The sequence below is a fragment of the Rhea americana genome, unplaced genomic scaffold (genome assembly GCF_003343005.1).
Source record: "Rhea americana isolate MKP2758 unplaced genomic scaffold, rheAme1 scaffold_346, whole genome shotgun sequence".
Lineage (NCBI taxonomy): Eukaryota > Metazoa > Chordata > Aves > Rheiformes > Rheidae > Rhea > Rhea americana.
Genome location: NW_028186475.1, coordinates 587,617 through 607,712, shown reverse-complemented (window position 1 = coordinate 607,712; position 20,096 = coordinate 587,617). Strand labels below are relative to the sequence as shown.

General features: G+C 45.8%; 1 protein-coding gene across 2 annotated transcripts; it reads left to right on the top strand.

Annotated features, from left to right (window-relative positions):
- The first annotated feature begins 2,909 nt into the window (after window positions 1-2,909).
- TMEM120B (transmembrane protein 120B) lies at window positions 2,910-19,320 on the top strand. 2 transcript variants are annotated; one of them, XM_085311657.1, is made up of 12 exons: window positions 2,910-3,062; window positions 5,616-5,734; window positions 7,687-7,803; window positions 9,043-9,102; window positions 9,762-9,857; window positions 10,877-10,966; window positions 14,188-14,253; window positions 15,227-15,288; window positions 15,464-15,556; window positions 16,078-16,142; window positions 16,324-16,392; window positions 17,820-19,320. In XM_085311657.1, exons 1-12 carry the CDS (start codon window positions 2,994-2,996, stop codon window positions 17,931-17,933), a joined length of 1,020 nt encoding a protein of 339 aa, XP_085167783.1. In that variant the 5' UTR covers window positions 2,910-2,993; the 3' UTR covers window positions 17,934-19,320. The 2 variants fall into 2 exon arrangements, with proteins under 2 accessions (XP_085167783.1, XP_085167785.1); XM_085311659.1 differs by having other exon boundaries at window positions 2,936-3,062; window positions 16,324-16,396.
- Window positions 19,321-20,096: the final 776 nt, after the last annotated feature.

Sequence of the window (20,096 nt, the reverse complement as noted above, 5' to 3'; positions counted from 1 at the left end):
GGAATATTAAAGCTCTGAATAAAGTTCTGACGATCCCTAAGTAAGACTTTGTTCACTGCCTATACAGGAGACCTCCAGAACTAGTGTAGCCCTTAATCGGAAATGCACACAATTTCCGGCTTTTGTACGTGTGCTTTCCGTGAGGCCTTGGTCTGGAAAAACATTGGACTACAGTCCTAACAAATGTTTAATGAGGCTGCAAAATTACAGCCCAGGGCAAATATCCAAGAATGGTATTAAGAGCTTTCTTAAGTTCCTTTTGAAGTTTATAGCCCATGAGTTAAATGAATGGTTTTAAGGGTTATTTACAATTTATGATGTATTCTGTAAGTACCTCTTCTTGAATGTTAGTAGTCCTACAAACGTTGAAGTGCACACAACCAGTGGAAGGGTGAGATGAGGTCCTGTGTTCTCAGTCTAGTTGGCCATGTTCTTGACTAGCTAGTTCATGCAATGAACTGTGGTCCCCTAAGCTTTCACTCTTCAAATGTAATCAGTACTCACCCTCAAAGATAGTAAATTCCCCACAGATTCCCAAACTTCTTTTTAATATCTTTCCCCCTTTTTCTAACCTGGAAGCAATGCAGCATAACCACTGGTCTTTCAGCACAGCCTGAGCTCTGTTTTTCAGAGATAAAAGCCATCCTGTTGTACTTTTTTCATGGCAAAGAGCCCACACCAAGCATGTAAAAATGAAAACACACAATATTAAAGCTACATTAGTAAGCCACAGAGAGAGGAAACATTTGCTCACTCTGAGCAGTGATTTTACTTAAAGGAAATAAGGGAACAGCTACAGAACCATCTGCTTTTAAACTGACTGTTCCTATCAACAGCAGAGACTGGAGTGTTTGCTATGGCCACATGCTAGCGCTTCAGCATAACCTGTAAGGCTAAACTCATGCAACCAACAGCAGCAGTCCATGCGCTACCTAGATCAGCTTTTGCTAACCTCACTGAACACCTCACGGCCCACCCAGCATGATGGCGACCACAAGTCTGGATTCACCTAGGTGTGCAGGAGGATGTCACCACTCCAGCCTCCCAGGAGAGCATGTCAGGAAGGGACAGGACATAGCTGCACGCTTGAGCAGTGCCTGCGCGAGGCTGCCTCTGCTCGTTAGATCACTCTCTGAGCTAAGAGCACTGTGTTGGGGCTATGTTTCTGCAGCCCAGCAGAAAGTCACGGCCCTCAACCATCCCCAGGCTTTGGAGTACTGTGCAGCATGTTCTTGGGGCTCAAATTTTACACCATCGCTTTCACACCTTCCTTCCCAAGCATCCTTGCAGGGCAGCCTATGTTTGATCTCTAATATACCATCTGTAAGAGATTTCAAGGGCTTAGAGAACTGTTTAAATGTTTTGGCACAAAGTGGTACGTAACTTCGGAGAGCAAATCCTGTTGAGAACAAACATTTGTGTTCATGTGGAGGAACGCAAGAAGTGGTTCTGTTATAAATTTAGCTAAGATAACAGAACAACTGCAAAGGTGGAGGGGKTATTTTCACACAGGAAGGAAAAATATTTTGTTGGTAGGGAGTATGTCAATCTTGTGGTGAACTGGAATGTTTTTAACACATATCCAGTGCAGAATTAAAGCTGTGATGTGAGATGCAATATTTTTTTGCTGTAACTTAAAAATCTGCAAGGCTGCTGTAAYCTAAAATCCTGTTACAGAGGATTATGGACAAAACTAGAATTTTGGAAAACTTTAACATGGACATAACAAATTCCTGTGACACTTATCATACACTACATTCACTAGTTTATTATTGTACTCCAAGATTATCAGTGCCTGCCGTAATATACATATATTTGATCTTTGGATAATCTCTWACCTCCCTGAAGAAAAGAGCATTGGAAGAATAGAAGGAGCAATTAAATGTCCCTGTGGTTAGTGGCTCTTAAATTAGCAGAATTCACCAACCATTGCAAGTTCTGAGTAGATTTCTTTGGAAATCAAGAGCTGAGGCAGGTAATAGGGTCACTGCATTTCAAGTGTCCATCCACATACATATGAAAATAATAATAAAAAAAGGAATAAAACAGGTAGACAACATTAGTATAGCCCTGGAAAATGGCCAGAGATGGCATGCATGCTGTGAAAGMTTTTTACACTTTTTGTTTTTGTTCCGAGTTAAGGAAATAAGGAAATAGGCTCTTACACATACTCTTTGCAAAAGGACAGAATTGCACTAAAATTCTACTTTGGTTTCACTTCTCCCCTGCCCCTTGTACTCTTTTTTACTTGCTTGGTATGTGATATTTCCACCGCAAGCTCTTTGGAGTGAGGGCCGTGTGCTAGCCTGCTTGTGGAGCCCAGAAGCCATGAAAGCCCATTCCCAGCTGGCCAATCCTGCAGCCAAGTGGGTTATTATTTGYACTAGTAAGAAAGGGCAGAAATTGTATTGTCATTTTCTGATATTCGCAACTCAGGTTGTTCTGCACCCAGACCCAGAATAAACCCAGCAGAATAAACCGCTCCTGCAGCGCCTGTCCCCTTCCACCCCAAGGTCAGCTCTGTGAAGAAACGTCCCTGAGGRGGGCAGGAACCTGCAAAGTGCAGGAGCCTCCACAGCCCTGCGGCTCAACCCGCTGCCCTGGGGGGGCTATCGCGCAACGCGGCGGGGGACRTGGAAACACTGCCGGTGGGCGAGTGAGGCCGATGGCCGGCTGCTGAGGGGAGCCCGCGCCTCAGGGGACGGCGCCTGCCGCGCCATTGAGGGGAGGCCGCGACTCGGGGAGCGCGGCCGAGACGGGGCCGTTGAGGGGAGCTCGCGCCTCGGGGCGGGGCCCGGCGGGCCGTTGAGGGGAGCTCGCGCCTCGAGGGGAGTGGGGCCGGGCGGGGCGAGCGGGCAGTGGCGCGCGCCGCCAGGGCGTCGCGCCCAGCCCCGCGCGATGACGTCAGGGGCGCACGTGGCCCCCGAGCCGGCGTGCGGGCGGGCGCCGCCGCCGCCGCCGGCAGAGCTGGTGCGGGCGGGCAGGAGCGCGCCATGCGGGGGCAGCTGGAGCGGTGCCGGAGCGAGTGGCAGGAGCTGGAGGAGGAGTTCCAGCAGCTCCAGGTGAGGCGGGGCCGGGGGAGCGCGGGGCCGTGCGGCGCGCTGTCCCCGCGGCGGTGTGGGCAGCGCTTTGCGCGGCATTGCTTTGCATTGCTTGGTGTTGCTCTGCTTTGGATTGCATTGCCATTGCATTGACTTTGCTTGCCATTGCCTTGCGTTGTCTTGCCTTGCCTTGCACTGCCATTGCATTGCTTTCCACTGCCTTTGCCTGCTGGCTGCTCTTCCAGGAGGAACCTCCTGCAGCGAGGGGCTTCCAAGGGTGCCAAGAGGCCCTTCCTCTTCCTGGTCGCATCCAGGCGAGGGGTGCTGGAAGGACCCAAGGGCTRCCAGAGGGTTGGCTGTGTCCAGCAGGATGGCCAGCAGCACCACAGCGGCAGGGGCTGCCTCTGGCATGAGCCTCCATGGAGCAGCCTTTGGCATCCTCCACCAGCCCAAATGGCTTTTACCTTGGAAACCTTCCTTTCCCGTGGGTAATGGACCCTGTGCCCAYGTGCCTGCACTTAGTCCGTAGGCCAGTGTTAAAGTACAACCTCCTGTTCCCCTTCTGTTYGGCTGTTAGCCTCTTCTAGGCCCTTAAGCAGAACACACGCCACGAAGTGTGCGATATCCAGATTTAGCTCACTGCCTTAATTAAAAAACAGTTTAGGCGACACAGTTTGGAGTCGCYTTAACCAAACGCAAGGTGGGGGTTAGCCCTTCGAGGGCTGAGTGCCGGCTGCTGTGGTCTTATCCATAACTAATTTGGGATAAATCCTGCAGCGGCGCTGGGCCTCGCCGCGAGTGTGCCGTCGCCGTCGGAGGTGAACCAGCAAAGCGCGCATGAGAGCTTCCCCACCCGTGAAGGGCTATCGAGCCGCTTTCTGCGGCTCGTTGTAGGGGGCCTACGCGTTCAGCTTCAGCCTGCCCTTAGTTTGGAGGAAAACTGTGATTTTTGACTGAATGAGCGTGTTGGGGAAYGTGATTTCTGTCTGCAGGCTGGGCGGTCGCGGCCCTGGCGCCACAGAGCTGGTCAGCGAGCACGCGGAGATGGCCGGCGTCTCCTGCTCCGGGAGCAGAAATGCTCTCGGCGGTGTGTGGGCCCTTCGGTTTTCCAGCTCTCCCACGTTGCTGCYTCCATCGTGACCTGCTGCCTCTGGCTGTGAGCTCTCGGAGCTGCCGCCGGCTCCCTTTTGCACCTGTTCGTCACGCATCTCTTGAGGAACAAAACTCCCTTAGCGCGTTTTGCCATCTTCTAAATACTAGTGTATCCTGAAAGGTTTTTTTTTTTTTTTTTTTTTTTTTGGTTAGGTGTTGAATTTACCAGTTCCAGCATGTTAAGAGACCCTGATGTGTGAGATCTAGTGAAGCAGAGTGAGTTATAGTGCAACCCACTGAAGTCCTTCCTGGTCTAAGCAAAACCAAACCAATCCCAAAATAATGAGAGCTTTGGCGCCTGCATGCGGTTACTTTGGTTAGTAAGTCTTTTAAATCAGATACTAAAACTTGTTGTGCATCGTTCCTGTAAATAATGAGCAGCCAGGTCTTAATGAGAAGGAGAGCAAGGATTTAGGTTGTATGGTTTCAGCACTGTGTGTGTGCTGCTKGATGGTACTAGGAAAACAGGTTGTAATTTTCTGTGGTCTTTACCCAAGATGCGCCAACAGGTAAARCAGCAGTGCAGATAGCCATTTCAGTAAAGCTTTCTCTCCTCAGCACTAACTCCATAAGCTCTGTTTTTTGAAATAATATGGATATCGGAAGACCAAGCTGTTTTTAAAGCAGGGCTAATGTTGAACTTCCAGGTGAAGATAGAGGACCTGACTTCCCATGTGTCCCTGGGGAGCGTGAGGAGGTAAAGCCACAGGTCCAGGATGGGCAGCCCCAGGGTATGTCCCACACCAGCAGCACCTGTCTTCTCCTTAGACCTTCTGAGGTCTCCTGCTTTGTCTGCAAGCTGAGAGGGGGATAAAAAYCAGCAGCACTGCTCAATGGGCTTGCAACTGGTGTTTGTGTCCTAATTACAGCCAGTCAAGCAGCGATTCGGGGCTTCAGAGGATAAACAAGCTCTGATAAAAGCGTTCCTCACAAGGAGCATTTAATACTGAGGGGAGGGTTTAAATGCTTAAACCAGAATATTGTGTATTACATTGCTTGAGTGTATTTGGAATAGAGATGGCAGCTGTGACTGGGAGACTTGCCTAAACACTGAGGTTTCTGTGTGCGGTTATTTTTGTGTTTTCCTTCTGGCTCCTCATCGCCTTTCCTCCTCTTCTCAAGTGTAATCAGACTGTGAAATCAGAGTTCTTGTCCGTAATTTGGCCAGCCATTTGACTAGGACAGATTGGGATCAAATGCAGGAGCGTAATTTCATTGTAGGGTGGGACGGGAACGAGGAGCTCTTGAGTGGGAAAGCTTGTTGGAAAGATTAAGTGACACGAATGTGGAAAAGAGCTGGGSAAAACTCTGGGCTCCTGTTGTTTCCCTGTGGGTTTGCTTGCTTCCTTCAGAGGTTAAGGAGCAAAGGCAATCTGTGATGTGGAGGGCAGTTTCTCACAAATTGCTCTATTTCTCCTGCAGGAAACTCACAAAGTTTATAGGCAGAAACTTGAAGAAGTCACCAGCTTGCAGACAGCCTGCAGCAGCTCCATACAGAAACAGAAGAAGACATTAAAAGATTTGAAGTACCGCCTGCAACGGTAAGGGGATGATTCTGCTTCCCAAATGACAGATTTGTTTGGATTTTTAGCATTTAAAATGAGGTCTGTATCATGGTAGTAATTCTGTTCCACCTTGAGAAGTTTAAAGTCCTAGAAATAAAGGAAGATGAACCAGATCTGAGCGAGTCCTTTGGAGTCTACATGGATTTGCATCCTTGCAGTAGATCCTGTACACTGCAGGGTGGCACTGCTCTGGTCTGTTCCACATGTCTTGCTAGGTCAGAACGTCTTTCCTCTGTAAGCTGTGCTGGAAGTTTGCTTCTTGAAGGTGTAACTCACTCCAGGGTTGATTTACGTGAGGGAACTGCTTTCAGCTGCCCAACTGAACTTTGGGAGCCATAGGCTAGATTCCTTGTGTGCAGGCCTGAAAATATCAGCTCAAACATCATAAGTTTCTGCTTTTGCTGTTCTCTGGTTTACATTAATTGGTAAAACTGCAGTTTTCAAGTAAATCATCAACTATGCCTTTTTTTACAGCTTGAAAAAAGAACTGCAACCACAAAACTGTGCCCTTGGTAGCTGTAGTTTTGAGCTCAGTAACCAGGCTGTTCGTAACTTACGGACAATCTCTTTCCCTGTGTTTCCTTCAGTGTTTAAAAATTTCTTGGAGGGCTGAGCCTGGCAGCTGATGTGAGACTTTTAAATGACCCTCGGGCTCCGCTGTAGATGTTGGAGTTGCATTGCTTAACATGTCCTCATCCATTGAAAGCCTTGTAGGGCTCCCTGTTGGAAGGACCATGTTTAAGGTCCTCCTAGTAAGCTCAGGAGGACAGTTGTGACTCACTGATCGGTGATGTCCTCAGAGGAGCAGCCACACTGTGCAGGCTGCCAGATTTCCTGCCCTTTTGCTGTCCTGTGCCTGGGCGATGGGTACCCAAGGAAGAGGCAACCACTTTTCCTGCTGTTCCACGCTATGGAGAGCGGTGTTTCCCGTTAGTTTTGTGCCCTGACAGCTCGTCCTGATTGCACTTCTGCATTTGCTGTGGGAATGGGGATTAACTTCAGGAGTGCCCCTGGGACAGCCGAGGGTGGTTGCGAGCGGACATCTCTGCTCCCCGCAGCCCTTGCTTACGCCATGCTCGGCAGTGGCTTCTCTGTGGTGACCGGTTTTGGAGACTTCGTAGAGCCTGTTACTGCGGACATCAGCACGCRTGTATCCTTTCTAGTCCCTCTTGTAGATGTAAATGTGCAGCTTTGTGTGGAACAGCTGTGTTTGGGGAAGGTTGCAGAGCTGCTGCAAATCTCTCGTCTCATCCACCACCACTGGTGTTCAGAAATGCCCAGGCTGCGCTGCCTGCTGTTCCTAAAATGGCCTGTTTCAGGAGAAGCAGCACACTGAGAAATGCAAGCCAGAAGATCCCTTTCCCCCACCTTCCTCTGTCCAACCATAATTATGCAGGGGCTGAATCAACCTCTCATTTAAATGAGTTTGACATGCTTTCACTGGTGGCTATGTAGGATGCATGAGGTCACTTCTTGTTTTTTAAAGGCTGTACAGTGATCTTTTGTCTTCAGCTGGCCTCTCACGAAGAGTTTGTGGTCTGGGCTTTTCAACTTACAGGGAGTTCAGATCGCTTTGGAGTTTGTAAAAGCAGCATCTGAAACCACACGCAAACATTTGGAGGGAGTTCCCTCCAATGTGCCCTAATGGCTTTTGCAGTGGAAGAAGTAAAGAATCTGGTCAATAAGATGACCAGAAGCTTATTTACAAACCAGTTGATTTAAATTATCTGCAGTGAAATAAAGCAGGYGGTCAAATTGCCACTTGGCTCATCAATGATTTTAGGTGGAAAATACKGGAATGATGTGCACAATGGGATCGGCTTACATAGTAAGCTTTTTAAAGCATAGATTTTTATGGCAATGTTATATTTTAAATAAAAAGGAGGTAAAAACGTAAATGGGAAGATTTTGTTTCTGTGTTCTTGCAGGTGCAAACCCAGAGCTAGTCCTGAAGAATTTGTTCTCRTACAGCAAATCAGCAGCCAGATCAAAGAGAGGCAAAATGTTTTCTTTGACATGGAAGCCTACTTGCCAAAGAAGAATGGGTATGTGCTTTGTCAGAACAGGCGCGTGCTCTGAGAAAACTGATTTTTAAATACTCACAGCGGTGGTGTTCCCAAAGGATTATGTGTACTGAAGAAATAAATGTAAAACTAGATTAATCATAAATCTCTTGCTGAGTTGCTGTGTCAGTTGTACATAAAATTCACTAGCTAGAAGTGTGTGTAAATGTACTCTGTGTAGGCAGAGACAAGTTTTCTTGTTAAAAGAAAATCTGCGTTGGTGAGAGATCACGCAATTAAGTGTTTCACATTATAATGCTTTCCTGTGCTAATTTTTTAAAGACTAAATCAGCACAAGAGTTTTGTGTTTCACTTTTAAATAGTGTATTCAGCTGACTTCAAATTTGTACTTTGCTTCAAGTCAGGTTGCTAGGACAGGTTTCTTTCAGTTGTCGAATGCTGTATACCGCTGGGAAACAGGAGATGTTGATGCCGTTTGCAGAGTAACCTGGGCCAAATGACTTGGTTCTTTTGCCCTTGGTTTGTTTCCCCCTTCCTGCCCTAACATTTACTCCAGTTGGCTTTTTCAGTGTCTATGGTGAGCAGGGCTCGTTGGGTGGAAATGCTGTGAAGTGGGGATAAACTGCTAGATGTAAGGGACCACAGTGGCGTGGCTGGTGCGTTGCAGCAGTCCAAGGGGGTCGAGTCGGGAGGAAAGATGGAGCAGAAGAGAGGGTTGCCCACGAGCCAGGCAGCCGTAACTGCTAACGCAGAGGTTTGGTCTTTCATATATTCGCACAAGMTCTCCTGTGCAGCACCTGGCACCTGTGTGCTGTAGTGGCTGAAACATTTCCACGTGGGACTGTGGGCTGCTGCTTGCAGRGGGAGCTGTCTGTCAGAATCTTTTCATCCATTTTTTTTAGTTTTTTTTCTTTTTCTTTTGCTTTTTCTCTTTCTGTAAACACACTGCTTCTTACTCTTAGACCAAAACACAGAAGAGAAACCAAGAAAAGTAATTTTTCTCTCATTTCTTTGAAATGCTGATGAAAACGCTGTGCAAGTGAACACAGGCTGAAGACAGCCCTGGTGAAGGAGTTTGTGGGGAGCCTTCTACCTTTAAGCCCTCTTCTGTACTTTGTATCTCTAGTGTGCTTTAATTAAAAGCCTAGAGCAAAATGYAGCTTAGTCAAGTATGACAGTCTCTTCAAAACTAATCTGCCTTGTTTTGTTGTGTCCAAATAAAACAGACTTATGTGGGTCTCTTGGTTTTTTGTCTTCCAGTTTGTACTTAAATCTGGTGCTGGGAAATGTGAATGTAACTCTTCTGAGTAACCAAGCAAAGTAAGTGAGCATTTTTCTAGCATTGTTTGAGGTGTTCAGGCCTCAAGAAAATGGAGATTTTTATATAAATTTAGGGGAAAAAAAAAGCTGCTACTTAACCAAGAAACCAGCTCTTACAGACTTAAGTCACAGAGTTGTCTTACAGCATAATGGCTGTGCAGCCCAGACCTTGCAGGCAACATGCTGCCATTCACCCCCATCAGCTGSTTTTCTCAGTGTTGTTAAGCAGAAACTGTCCCTGAGACTGGCAAGTCTGAGTGTGTTATGCAGAAATGTGCTAGTGATTGGGATTCCTGAGCAGCATGCGCTCGCTCTCCCTCGTTCACATTTTTCCTTTCGTTAAACTTTCCAGTGCAGTTAGTCCAGTCCAAATCCTCCTGCTCAGCTGGGTTCTTGCTTCTGCAGTGTACAAAGGCTTTATTTCTATTCTGCTGCACCCATTTCTTGGTGAGGAGGAAGAGGAGTAGGGATGAAGACTGTGGTCCTGGGGGAAGGCTGTGCAGATGGGRCCTTGGAGAGCGCAGGGTGCACATGGCTGCAGAGGGGCTGATACTTTTTCACCTGTATTTGTGCCTAGCTTGAAAGAAGAAAAGTCACGTTCCAGTAGAACACCCCATACAAAGCATGAGGTTTCCTGCACTGTAATTGTTTTGTTCCAGGTTTGCCTACAAAGACGAATATGAAAAGTTCAAACTTTATCTGACAATAATCTTGTTACTTGGGGCTCTGGCCTGCAGGTTTATTCTGAACTACAGGTAAGCCTGCACTTTTAGTTGTAACCAAGTGTTCTGAATAAAAATGTACTCAATCTGAACTAACTCTTCTCCTCTTTTGTTGAAAACTGAGACTTGGGCAATGCTTAGGCTTTGAGTAGTTACATTACCCCAGCAGGAGAGCTTCTGTGCCTGTTCTTCAGTGTAGCCTGGCCCTGTGTTAAGTATTTTAGGAGTCTCTTAYAACTAAGAAAAGCTCAACATCTTATTTCCTGATCTGTTTTAGTTTTCGTGGTGCTTTGGTGTACTTGAGAATGAGTAGTTGGTTTTGCTCTCTAGTTGTCTGATAGTTTCCCAAAAGGCATCATCACCATGCTACAGGGCTGGGACTGCAAGCACCTAATGAGAATATTTGCATCAAATGCTCATATCTGAAATGTTAGGTCACAGTATCAACAAGCTTTCACTACTAAGCTTTGTTTAAAAAATGACATAAGTCTTGAAGCCTGACCCTTTTATCAGGGTCTCCTTGGGTCTGGGATGAATGCAGAATTGTACCATGCAAACACATTGCCATATAAAAAGGCTGCCCAGAATCCCTGTGGCTACAGGCACTTGCAAATGGTAAAATAAAAGCTCCCCCCACCCTTCGAGTGTAATGCTCTTCTGCTATTTTAGTTGATTGGATTTATATAGATCTCATTGAACCTCCTCATTGAATTAGCCTGGAAATGCCTCTCTAAATTGGATCAGCTGCTGCTTCCATGGTGCTTTCTCTCCTTCAGAAGGAATTAATGTCATCTGTACATACCTGCTTATCAGCTCAAGATCTTCAGTGTTATATCATGGGGCACTTCACAGAGTAACAGGCTTTGAGCCTGGCAGGGTTGCTGGTGTGTGCAGTTCTGCGTGTGGGTTAAAGATGTTCAGAACTGGGCCTTTGTCTCTGGTCTCGCTTGGGCGGGTTTTCATTCCCCCTGTCCCTTGGGGGAAGGGAGGAAGAATAGGGATTTTTAAATGTCTGTTTATAATTAACAAGATTTTTTTTTTTACTTTAACAGGGTGACAGATGAAGTGTTTAACTTTCTATTAGTGTGGTATTACTGCACGCTGACGATACGGGAAAGCATTCTCATTAGCAATGGATCAAGGTACCATGCAATCTGCAAAAACTATTTAAAATATGAAATGTCCTTAAAAGAAAAACAAGCAACAAAAGTGGATTTGGTTTGGTATTGAAGCCCAGAAAATCTGAGATGATGACCCTTCTCTACAGGGTCTGTTGTCTCCGACCCTTTCTCCRTTCACTTCCAAAGGCATGTGTGGCCACCTGAGATCTGGGAAGGGAGGAGAAGATGCACTTTCTGAAAAGTCCATACTCTCTTGATCCAAAGTGTTGAATGTTTTTGGTAGCTACAAGTTAGTTGCAGATGTGGTCTGGAATATAAAAGTGTGTGTGTTCAGCAAAACAACCAGCCTGTGGTACTAGCTTTATGCCTTTCTTTGACTGTAGCAGTGYGTGTCTGTGTGAATGCATACGTAAACTGATTTCACAGTAGAAAAAGGAAGTAGAAGCTAAGTTAACATCTGCATTACGCCATGTGGTTAGCGTGACCACTCCTGAGGTTGCTGCAGCATGTTCTGAAGTGCTTGACTAAATTACAGTTGTGTCAAGGGAAAATTGGCAGTTCAGAGGGAGATAATTTTATAAAGAGCTAAGAATGCAAGTAAAACYCCGTGAGAAGTAAAAGATGATCCCTAAGCCTTGCTCTCACTTTCCTTTTCATGACACCTTCAGTAGGAGTMTCCTGAATTGCTTCCAGGCTCAGCTGGTGTTATTAGGAGTTTTCAGTCTCAGTTCCAGTCACATCCTTGTCTGAGCCGCAAAGCTCAGCGCCAATGTACTGGGTTTTTACATGTGCCCACAATGTTATTACAGCAGAAAGATCCTAGGACGATGGTTGCATGTCTCAAGGTCACGTTGTCCAGACAGGCTGGCATAGCACCTGGCTGGGTAAAAGGCAGCAATTGCCATGTCTCTTACCGAGCACGAGTTTGCATGYTGGTTTGCTGCTGGGTGAGTGGCTGCTGCTGCAATGTTTGCAGCTCCCTATTACATTAAYTAATTGGGCTTCTAACTTGTCTCATTTGCTGCCTTTTGAACAGACAACATCGTGTTAGCTCAGCTTTCTACTCGCTCCCGCGCAGCAAATGCTGCTCTGGGGAACCGGATGACTTGCACGCTCCCTTGTAATTGAGCTTGTACAGGGGCAGACCAGCACTCACGGTAGTGGCAGGAATCAGTGTTGTCAGCAATGTTCTCCTAATTAAGTGCTAATGGTGAGTGTGTGCATCGCTTCAGCATGGCCTGGCGATCGGCTGGAGCAGYTGAGGGCTCCTTATTTCAGCTGGTCACTTCTGCCTCTGAAAGAGGTGTGTGCTGGTGGTTTCATCCAGAATCTCCTTGAATCGCAGTTGGGAGGATTCATTCAGGGAAGGTGACAGCAAGGAGGAAACGATCCAGAAGGCTTTCTGAAGGTTGCCAGGAGACTGTCTCAGCACTGTGCCCAGCTTGCAYGGCTTCCTGGTAGATACAGTGCTGGGGATAGGCGGCATCACCCTGCTGCCTGCTCTTTGGGGAACTCGGCGCTGGAAGGGCATGTGAAAACCAAAATGTGTGAACTCTGCAAGACACAAGGGAAAAGGGGTTGCGTATTTTGTTGTAGAAGCACCCAAAGCACGGGYGTTAAGAGCTTGCCTGAGAGATCAGCAAAGAGAATTCTGGGCCTAGATGCATCACAGCCATTGATGTGGGTTGCAGGATTACTAGTGACTCAACACTGTCTCAGAGTTTGAGGCTCAATACGTTTGGTCTGAAACACCCCAAATTAACCCGTCATGTTGGCTTGGTTTCTAATGCAGTGCTACTCCTGGGATAGTTCTTCGCTTCTTGATTGTCCTTCGTTTGTCTTTGTTTGCTGTGGTTTAAGTTTCTGAGCTTTCTGCAGTGTTCATACTTGAAAGAAGCAATCACCTAATAAAAAGGGCTTTGAAACTTCACTTATTTGCATGGCATGGAAAGGAAGGGTGTGTGGGCCGGAACTTGAGCATCGTTAGTCATTGTGATAACTCATGCCATGGTGACTGCTCTTTATCTGTGCTAGAAAGTCCCCTGGTTTCATGTGAGACCCGTTTGGGTTGCGTCCTGAGCTTCCCTTCAGCAGTTGTGGGTTTGTAGCCCCTAATTAAACCTTCTTAGGATATGGCGCCTTGCACAAACCCCTCTCCTGGGATGCAGTTGCAGTGGTCGCAGCTCTTCTGGCAGAGGCAGACTGGCTCCCTGTGCCGCTGCCTTGCGCTTGCTTATCCAGCACGTTTCCTTCACTCACAGCTGATGTGATTCCGTACAGTACCAGTTTAAAAAAAAAAAAAAAAGGCGTGAGAGAGTGGCTTGGTTGATGCTGAGATTTTTTTTTTCCCCTTGACTCTGCTTTCACTAATGTCCCTTGTGAGTGAGGCCTCGTGGGGCTGTGCAGAAGCTCTTGCAGCAGGCATTTGCTGGCAGCTGGATGTTGGAGGGAGATACCCAACTGCAGTCTGGGGCCCATCTCCCTGTGCTTGGGTTTGGTGACTGCTGGCTACTCACAGAGCGGGTGAAACTTGCTTTCTGGGTAGAGCTGCAGATTGTTCCCTCTGAGGCAGGTCTCACGTTGGCGGACGAGCTGCTGCATCGTGCCCTCGAGGAGGAGAGGGGCACGCGGGTGCCAAGGGTTCCCGTGACCGCCCGTGCTGGTCCATCTAATCTGTGCTCGTGCCCGTTCTCAGCAGCATTCTTGGTTTCCTGTCTCATCAGCCCGCTCACATCTGGCTTTCCCTGGGGCGCCTTGAGCTCAAAGCAACCCCCCGCGCTCTGGGGCAAGTGGAGGCTCGGAGCAGGGCAGCAGGAGATCTCTGCCCCAGCAGGTGGTTGGTGGCACTGGGGAAGGGCTGCGGGGCCCTTCCTGGGGGGAGGAAGAAAGGCAGCCGGGCTTCCCTGCAGCCCCTGCTGGGACGGGCACGATTCCCTGCCTGCGYTGGCCCTGTGCTCTCACCATGCGGTGCTGTGACCAGTCAGGCTTCTGCAGCTTTCTCCTCCGCTCCTCTGTGCTGTATGTTAACGAATTTGCTGCCTCCTAATGGTTTCTTGGAAACTCTTTTCCTTTGGTACTGACCAGGCCATTTTTTTGCTTTTTAAGAGTTGAGCCACCTGTTTTGTCCTACTCACAATCCCTATCTCTAGGATTGTTCTTCATCTTTAAAGTCAAACTTTCAATATTGAGATCCATGTTTTCCTTCTAACTGTTGCCTTTCTTTTTCTTTTTTTTCTGTGCAGGATCAAAGGCTGGTGGGTGTCTCATCACTATGTCTCCACGTTTTTGTCTGGGGTGATGTTAACATGGTGAGTTTTTTCTYGTCTGCTGGTAGGTGCTTCAAACAGCATTGTCTGAGCACTTTGTTCGGCCGTGACCATGTAATTGTGTCTATGCTGGCACCTGCCTTAATATTTGTCTGATATTACTGCTGTTTGGAATGCTAAATACAACAGTGTATAAGCTTGTGTTTACAAAGCTAGCTTAAACAAACAAACAAAAACCCTGACAAAAACAACCCCCCAGAACTTAGTTGCAGTGATAGTACCAAAATCTCTGCACATCTCCCAGTTTCAGTCTCTGCATAAAGAACTGAGCAAAGCAGCATTTTGCTTTAGTGGGAAAATGACAGCAAATGAACTCTGTTCAGTGCCGTTATTGAATTCAGATTATAAATAAAGTATAAAGCAAAAGACTCAAGTTATGCTCAAATGGACAGTACTATTTATCAAAAAACCCAACACAYCCCGCACAGGGTGGCCATACAATCCGTTTCAACTTTGTTTGGTATGGACTGATTAAAAATTGCTTAAAATCAACAAACAAGTGTTTCTAATTTTTAGTCTGAGGGAGTCATACAGTGGCTGGAGCGGAAGGTTGCTTGTACTTTGTATGTCCCAAATTACCTTTAGGATGAGGAGTGCAACAACACTCCCCTTGCCTCCACCACTTTGATTCTTGATGCAGATGCTGCTGAACAGCTTTGATTGCTGCCTATAGAAAACTGCTATAAACAAACTAGTAAGAGGAGGCAGCATTCAGGTGTGCTGGAGAGGGGAAGCCTAATCAGATGATTTGCTCCAGTGCAGGATTCCTGATTCCTATATGTGGCTGTAACACCCCTTCTAGGCTCTGTATGGGGTGGAGCGGGCTGGAAACCAGCAGCTTGCTTTGTTTGCTAAAGGAATCAGGTTGACTGACAAGGGAAAGGCACTGTGTAATATATATATATATATATATATATATTAATCAAACGAATGAACTTTTGTGTTTTGCTTTTAGGCCAGATGGACTCATGTATCAAATGTTTCGCAGTCAATTTTTAGCGTTTTCAATATTTCAGAGTGAGTATATCTTGATAATTCAGTCTTAAACTGTATAAATATAAAACCACTGAAAATATACAAATGCAAGTATAAAGAATAGTTGAACATTTTTAGATGTGTTAAGCTAGTTTGACACATTTTTAATTCTTCTGAATAGCCAAAGCAATATTTATATTTTTCTCTTTTTCTCCAGGTTGTGTTCAGTTCCTCCAATATTACTATCAGAGGGGTTGTCTATATAGACTCCGTGCTTTGGGAGAGAGAAACCACTTGGACCTTACAGTGGGTGAGGTTTTCTGCAATACTCAGTTTGCAAGACTTCGTTATGTTAAGCAAACAGGGCAGGTCTTAACACAGTGATACAGGGTGGGCTTTGTGGCCTTCAAAGAGCAAGGAACACTTCCTTTGCATAGCTTTGATTTCCCCTGCCTGGCCATCTTTGTCCTAACGCAGGAAGATGAGTGAGGTTAGAAGCAGAGGGCTGTGGTCCCTGTCAGGCCCGCTCGAGGTAAATGTGGGGTGTTTTTCATCCCCATCTTCATCTTCCTCCCATTACCACACCTTCAAGTGTTTATTTTAAGCTAGTTGGTTATAGCTGAGCAGGACAGGAATAGTCCTTAGGTGAGCAGGTTGGGGGAACTGATTGTAGATAGTGACCTGGCTGGGGAGAGCTGGTCCCAATGTGCATGTGAAGAAACTGGGGGATATTTTGCAAAGGGGACAAGACGCAGGWTTGGATCTGCCTCTTGGGGGCAGCCCCTGGCTCTCTTGTGCTCACTCTGTGCATCTTCTCTTAACCTTTTGCAGAAGGATTTCAGTCCTGGATGTGGCGGGGGCTGACGTTCCTCCTTCCCTTCTTGTTCTTTGGGCATGTAAGTTGGGCAGTCCAGTCCCTTCATTCAACTTCACTTCATGTACCCAGGCACTAGAGTGAGTCTGCTGGTTTTGCTGTGACTGCCGCACAGCAGTGAGGAGGTTGTCTTTGAATCGCATGTACCTGTAGCAAATGTTTTTAAGTTTTGCTAGTAATGAAATTGCTTCTTTTCTTTTTAGTTCTGGCAGCTGTATAATGCAATCACACTTTTTGGATTGTCAAGACATAAGGAATGCAAAGAATGGCAGGTGGGTGTTGGTTCTGCTTAGAAAAAACATAGTGTCAGGGGCATTTATTATTATTAATAATAATATTATTTAAACTAGATCCTTAAAGGTATTTGGATATCTTAAAGATAAGCCCATCTAAATACCTCAATATCATCTGGCACAGTGCCTGTACAGTGGAACTTAAGATATGTCAGCTCTTTAAAATCAGGTTGAGTTACTGTAGGAAAAATCACACCCTTAGATAACTACACAAAATCAAAGGCAGAAGGTCTAGGGGAAAGAAAACACATTTGGGTAAATATCCCAGCATAGTGTTCATATATGCTGACGTGTAATAGCAATGACTGCTGTGTTGCTGGTTATTTTTACAGCTAAACCATGGGTTACACACACAAATTTATACCAATGAATCAGATCAAAAATACATTGTCTACTTTACCCTACTTTTAGAGCTCCTTCTACTTATTTTCCTATTCACTGTCACCATCAAACATGTCTGTCCCTTTTCCCACTATCCTCTTACTTCTGTAGATTCAGACTGGCCGCAGGCAGTGATATGTACGACCATGTCATATGGGCACCGGTGCAGGCAATCTGATATTCTTTACTTAGGTCAGATCTTGCTGTAGTTTGTCACCTGCGTCACTTTGTTCACTGGCACAAAAGGAGGAACACGGCTTCTCATGAATGTGCGTGCCACTGCTGTTAGGTGAGAGTGCCTGTAGCATAATGCTGATCCATTGGCTTYCCAACGATTGGACTTTAGTGGCTGAAAGTGTCCAAAGGTGTTGAATGGCGATCATTTTAAAAAAACCCATAGGCAGCCCCTGTTGTAACACTTAGAAAACAGCAAACACTGCTTAGATGGTCGTGATAAAATTTYGCTGTTAACTCACAAAACTAAACGTGTGGGCACATGTTCTTGTATGATCTTCTCTCCTCATGAACTAATGGATCCTAGGACTTGCCAGCCAAACCCTATCTGGGCTCACTTACAGGCTGCTGAAATGCTACCCCCGCCCCAATTCCTCTGACCCCTTGTGCATGTGYGGAGTGAAATGGCAACAGGCTTTCCTCTCTGAATTCTCTTGGGGCAAATATACAGTGGTAAGCTTGCTCCTTCACATTTCACCTATGTGACACAGGTAATGCTGGCTACAGAAGGAAGCATCAGAAATTGGGGCAGGGAGACATAGATAAGGCCTAAGTTATATCATACAGGGCAAGGGGAGGAGCCCTCTGAAGCAGACCTGTCCTACGCAGGTGTTTTAGTAGGGCAGGGTTTTAATGCCCACACAGACCCTGCTTAGTACTAAGTCTGCTTCTGACCCGATTTCTCCGTGCAAGCGGCTCCATTTCCCTTTACCTGTTGCCACAGTTAAAACACACAAAACCCTTGAAACAGAATTAGCTCACTGATGTTTGTCCTTTTTTCCCCTCTTGAGGTTTTTGTGTTGGCTTTGACATTTCTGCTGCTCTTTCTCGGGAACTTCCTCACAACTCTCAAAGTGGTGCACACTAAATTCCAGAAAAACAAAGACAAAATGAAGAAGCTGTGAACCAACGGCCACGTGAAGGATGCTGACGTGAGAACTCATCTTCCCTCCGCCTGCAGCAGGCACTTGGTGTTCGGACTGAACCTGTTGAACTGCAGCTGCACTGTGAAGAGGTCCTGGAAGGAATCGTGTCCGTGTTTGGCRAAGGATATGAACCCTTCCAGCACAGACTCAGTATTATGCAAGCATGGCTCTCCAGTCCACAGTTCTGCTATTTATGTGTATTTAATACAAAACATGTTTGCTTTTGGTTTTTCTGTATATACAGCAGCATGCACCTGCCAGAGGGAGTGCCAGTATTGCGAGAATGTGGRATCTACTGTAATTCCAGTTTTGGAATGATCTCTCATGCTTTCCTCTCCAGTTTTATTATTTAAATTCTGGGTATTGGATTTGCAAAGCTTTATAAAACTCTCAAGGTCGATCAGTAATACAGGCCAAATGCTGTTTTTAAAGGCATTTGTTTAAGGCATATTTTCAGTGGCAATACTAACCTCTGTATACCGGGGGGGGGGGAAACCCACCATCTTTGAACCATACTGCTGCTTATTTACACTTTTAAAAAAGCTATTTAATGAGGAGAAATTCTCAAAAAACAACAACAAAAAACAGCAAGCAAAACTATTAAATGGCAAGGAAATSTGTCACCTCACTTTCAGAAAGACCAAATAATCTGTCCAGGTCTGGAAAAGACTTGAAATAGGTCATATAATGTGCAGCTGGTTTGGCCCCTTTTTAGTAACAAACACACTGCCCTTTGGGTTAGAACACTGATTTTTTGAGACTCTACTTGTCCCRAGAATGGCTCTGATCATTGGCATTAGGTGCAGTAGCCACTGCCTTTCAGTTCCTGCTTTCAATATTTTTTGCTCCCAGTGCCATTCTGGAAAGGTGGTGAAGACAGACTAAGCATAAGTATTAAATACTTCCTTTAGATACTGTGCTTTTGCTATTGTGGGATATCAAGTTGGCCAGAGTTAAGAGAAGGTAAACACTGGCTGAGGGAAAAAAACCACTCATCCTTAACTCCTTGTGCTTCTTGAACTTAAATTTACTCACTCAAATACAGTTCRTTCAGATGTTTTAACATCTGTACCTCTTAAACTCAGTTTCAGTATGGTGAGCTGCTTTATGCAGCATATTTCTCAACTTCAAAAAATAGTTCTTTGTGCTAGCACARTGTCTGGATTGGGCAAATGGCTTTGGTGAACACGGTTGGAAAGTTATGCCCTTCTCCCAGTAAGAGTGCTCACAAAGAAATATATATGCACTATAGAATTTAAATGGTTTCATCAACTATTTTGTTGCTGCAAGGCTAGCAAAATTACCTTTACAGTGTTGCTGTCCTGTGGGCATGAACAATAAATTTCAATTTGCGTATTTTGAACAAGTTTCACACTAGCTGGGCTGCATCTTTCTACATTAATTCTTGACYTTTGCACACCCTATGAGTCTTTTGGAACTCTCCATTTATGAAATGTAAACTCTTCTTTTGAGAGTAATGCTGGAACCTGCTGGATCCCAACAGTGGAACTGGTGCTCCAGGGATGAGGGAACTCTGTGCATGGTAAGTACTTAAGTGGATTCTGCAGTATGAGACTCGGGTTATAGAAACAAGGAAAGATTCCAGCCATGGAACTGAGTGCAAGTGCAGTAACTTTCTGTTAATGTGTTTCAATTACTGGCTGGGTAAGGTGACACATGGTTCTATTATCTTTTAGTGACAAATGTCYTTCCATGGCGAAAGAGCACAGTTCCTGAAACTGAGGCTTTTTCTGTAGTTGTCAGAGGTGCACAGACTAATAGTGTGCCATATATTTTGTTCTCATTTTCCATTTTAAGCTCACAGGGATTCACAAACTTTAACTTGAAACAAGTTCRGGGAAAAAACAAACATATCTTCCTTGAAATCTTCTATCCCACATGTGCAAGAAGAATGATGGCTCGCTCCAAAGCAGGGTTTTTCACCAGTAGAGGACAAAGTTGCTCTGAACCAATATGATCTACAGCTACCTGGCTAAACTTGCAGGTGTTTGGTCTAGTAGTGAAAATCCTAGCATACATTGCCAAAACTTACTGGCAAAAGATTGTACTTTCTTACCRTTTTAAGTCTTATATTCTTGCTTAAGATGAGCAGTCATTTGCCTCATGCAGAAAACTTTCACT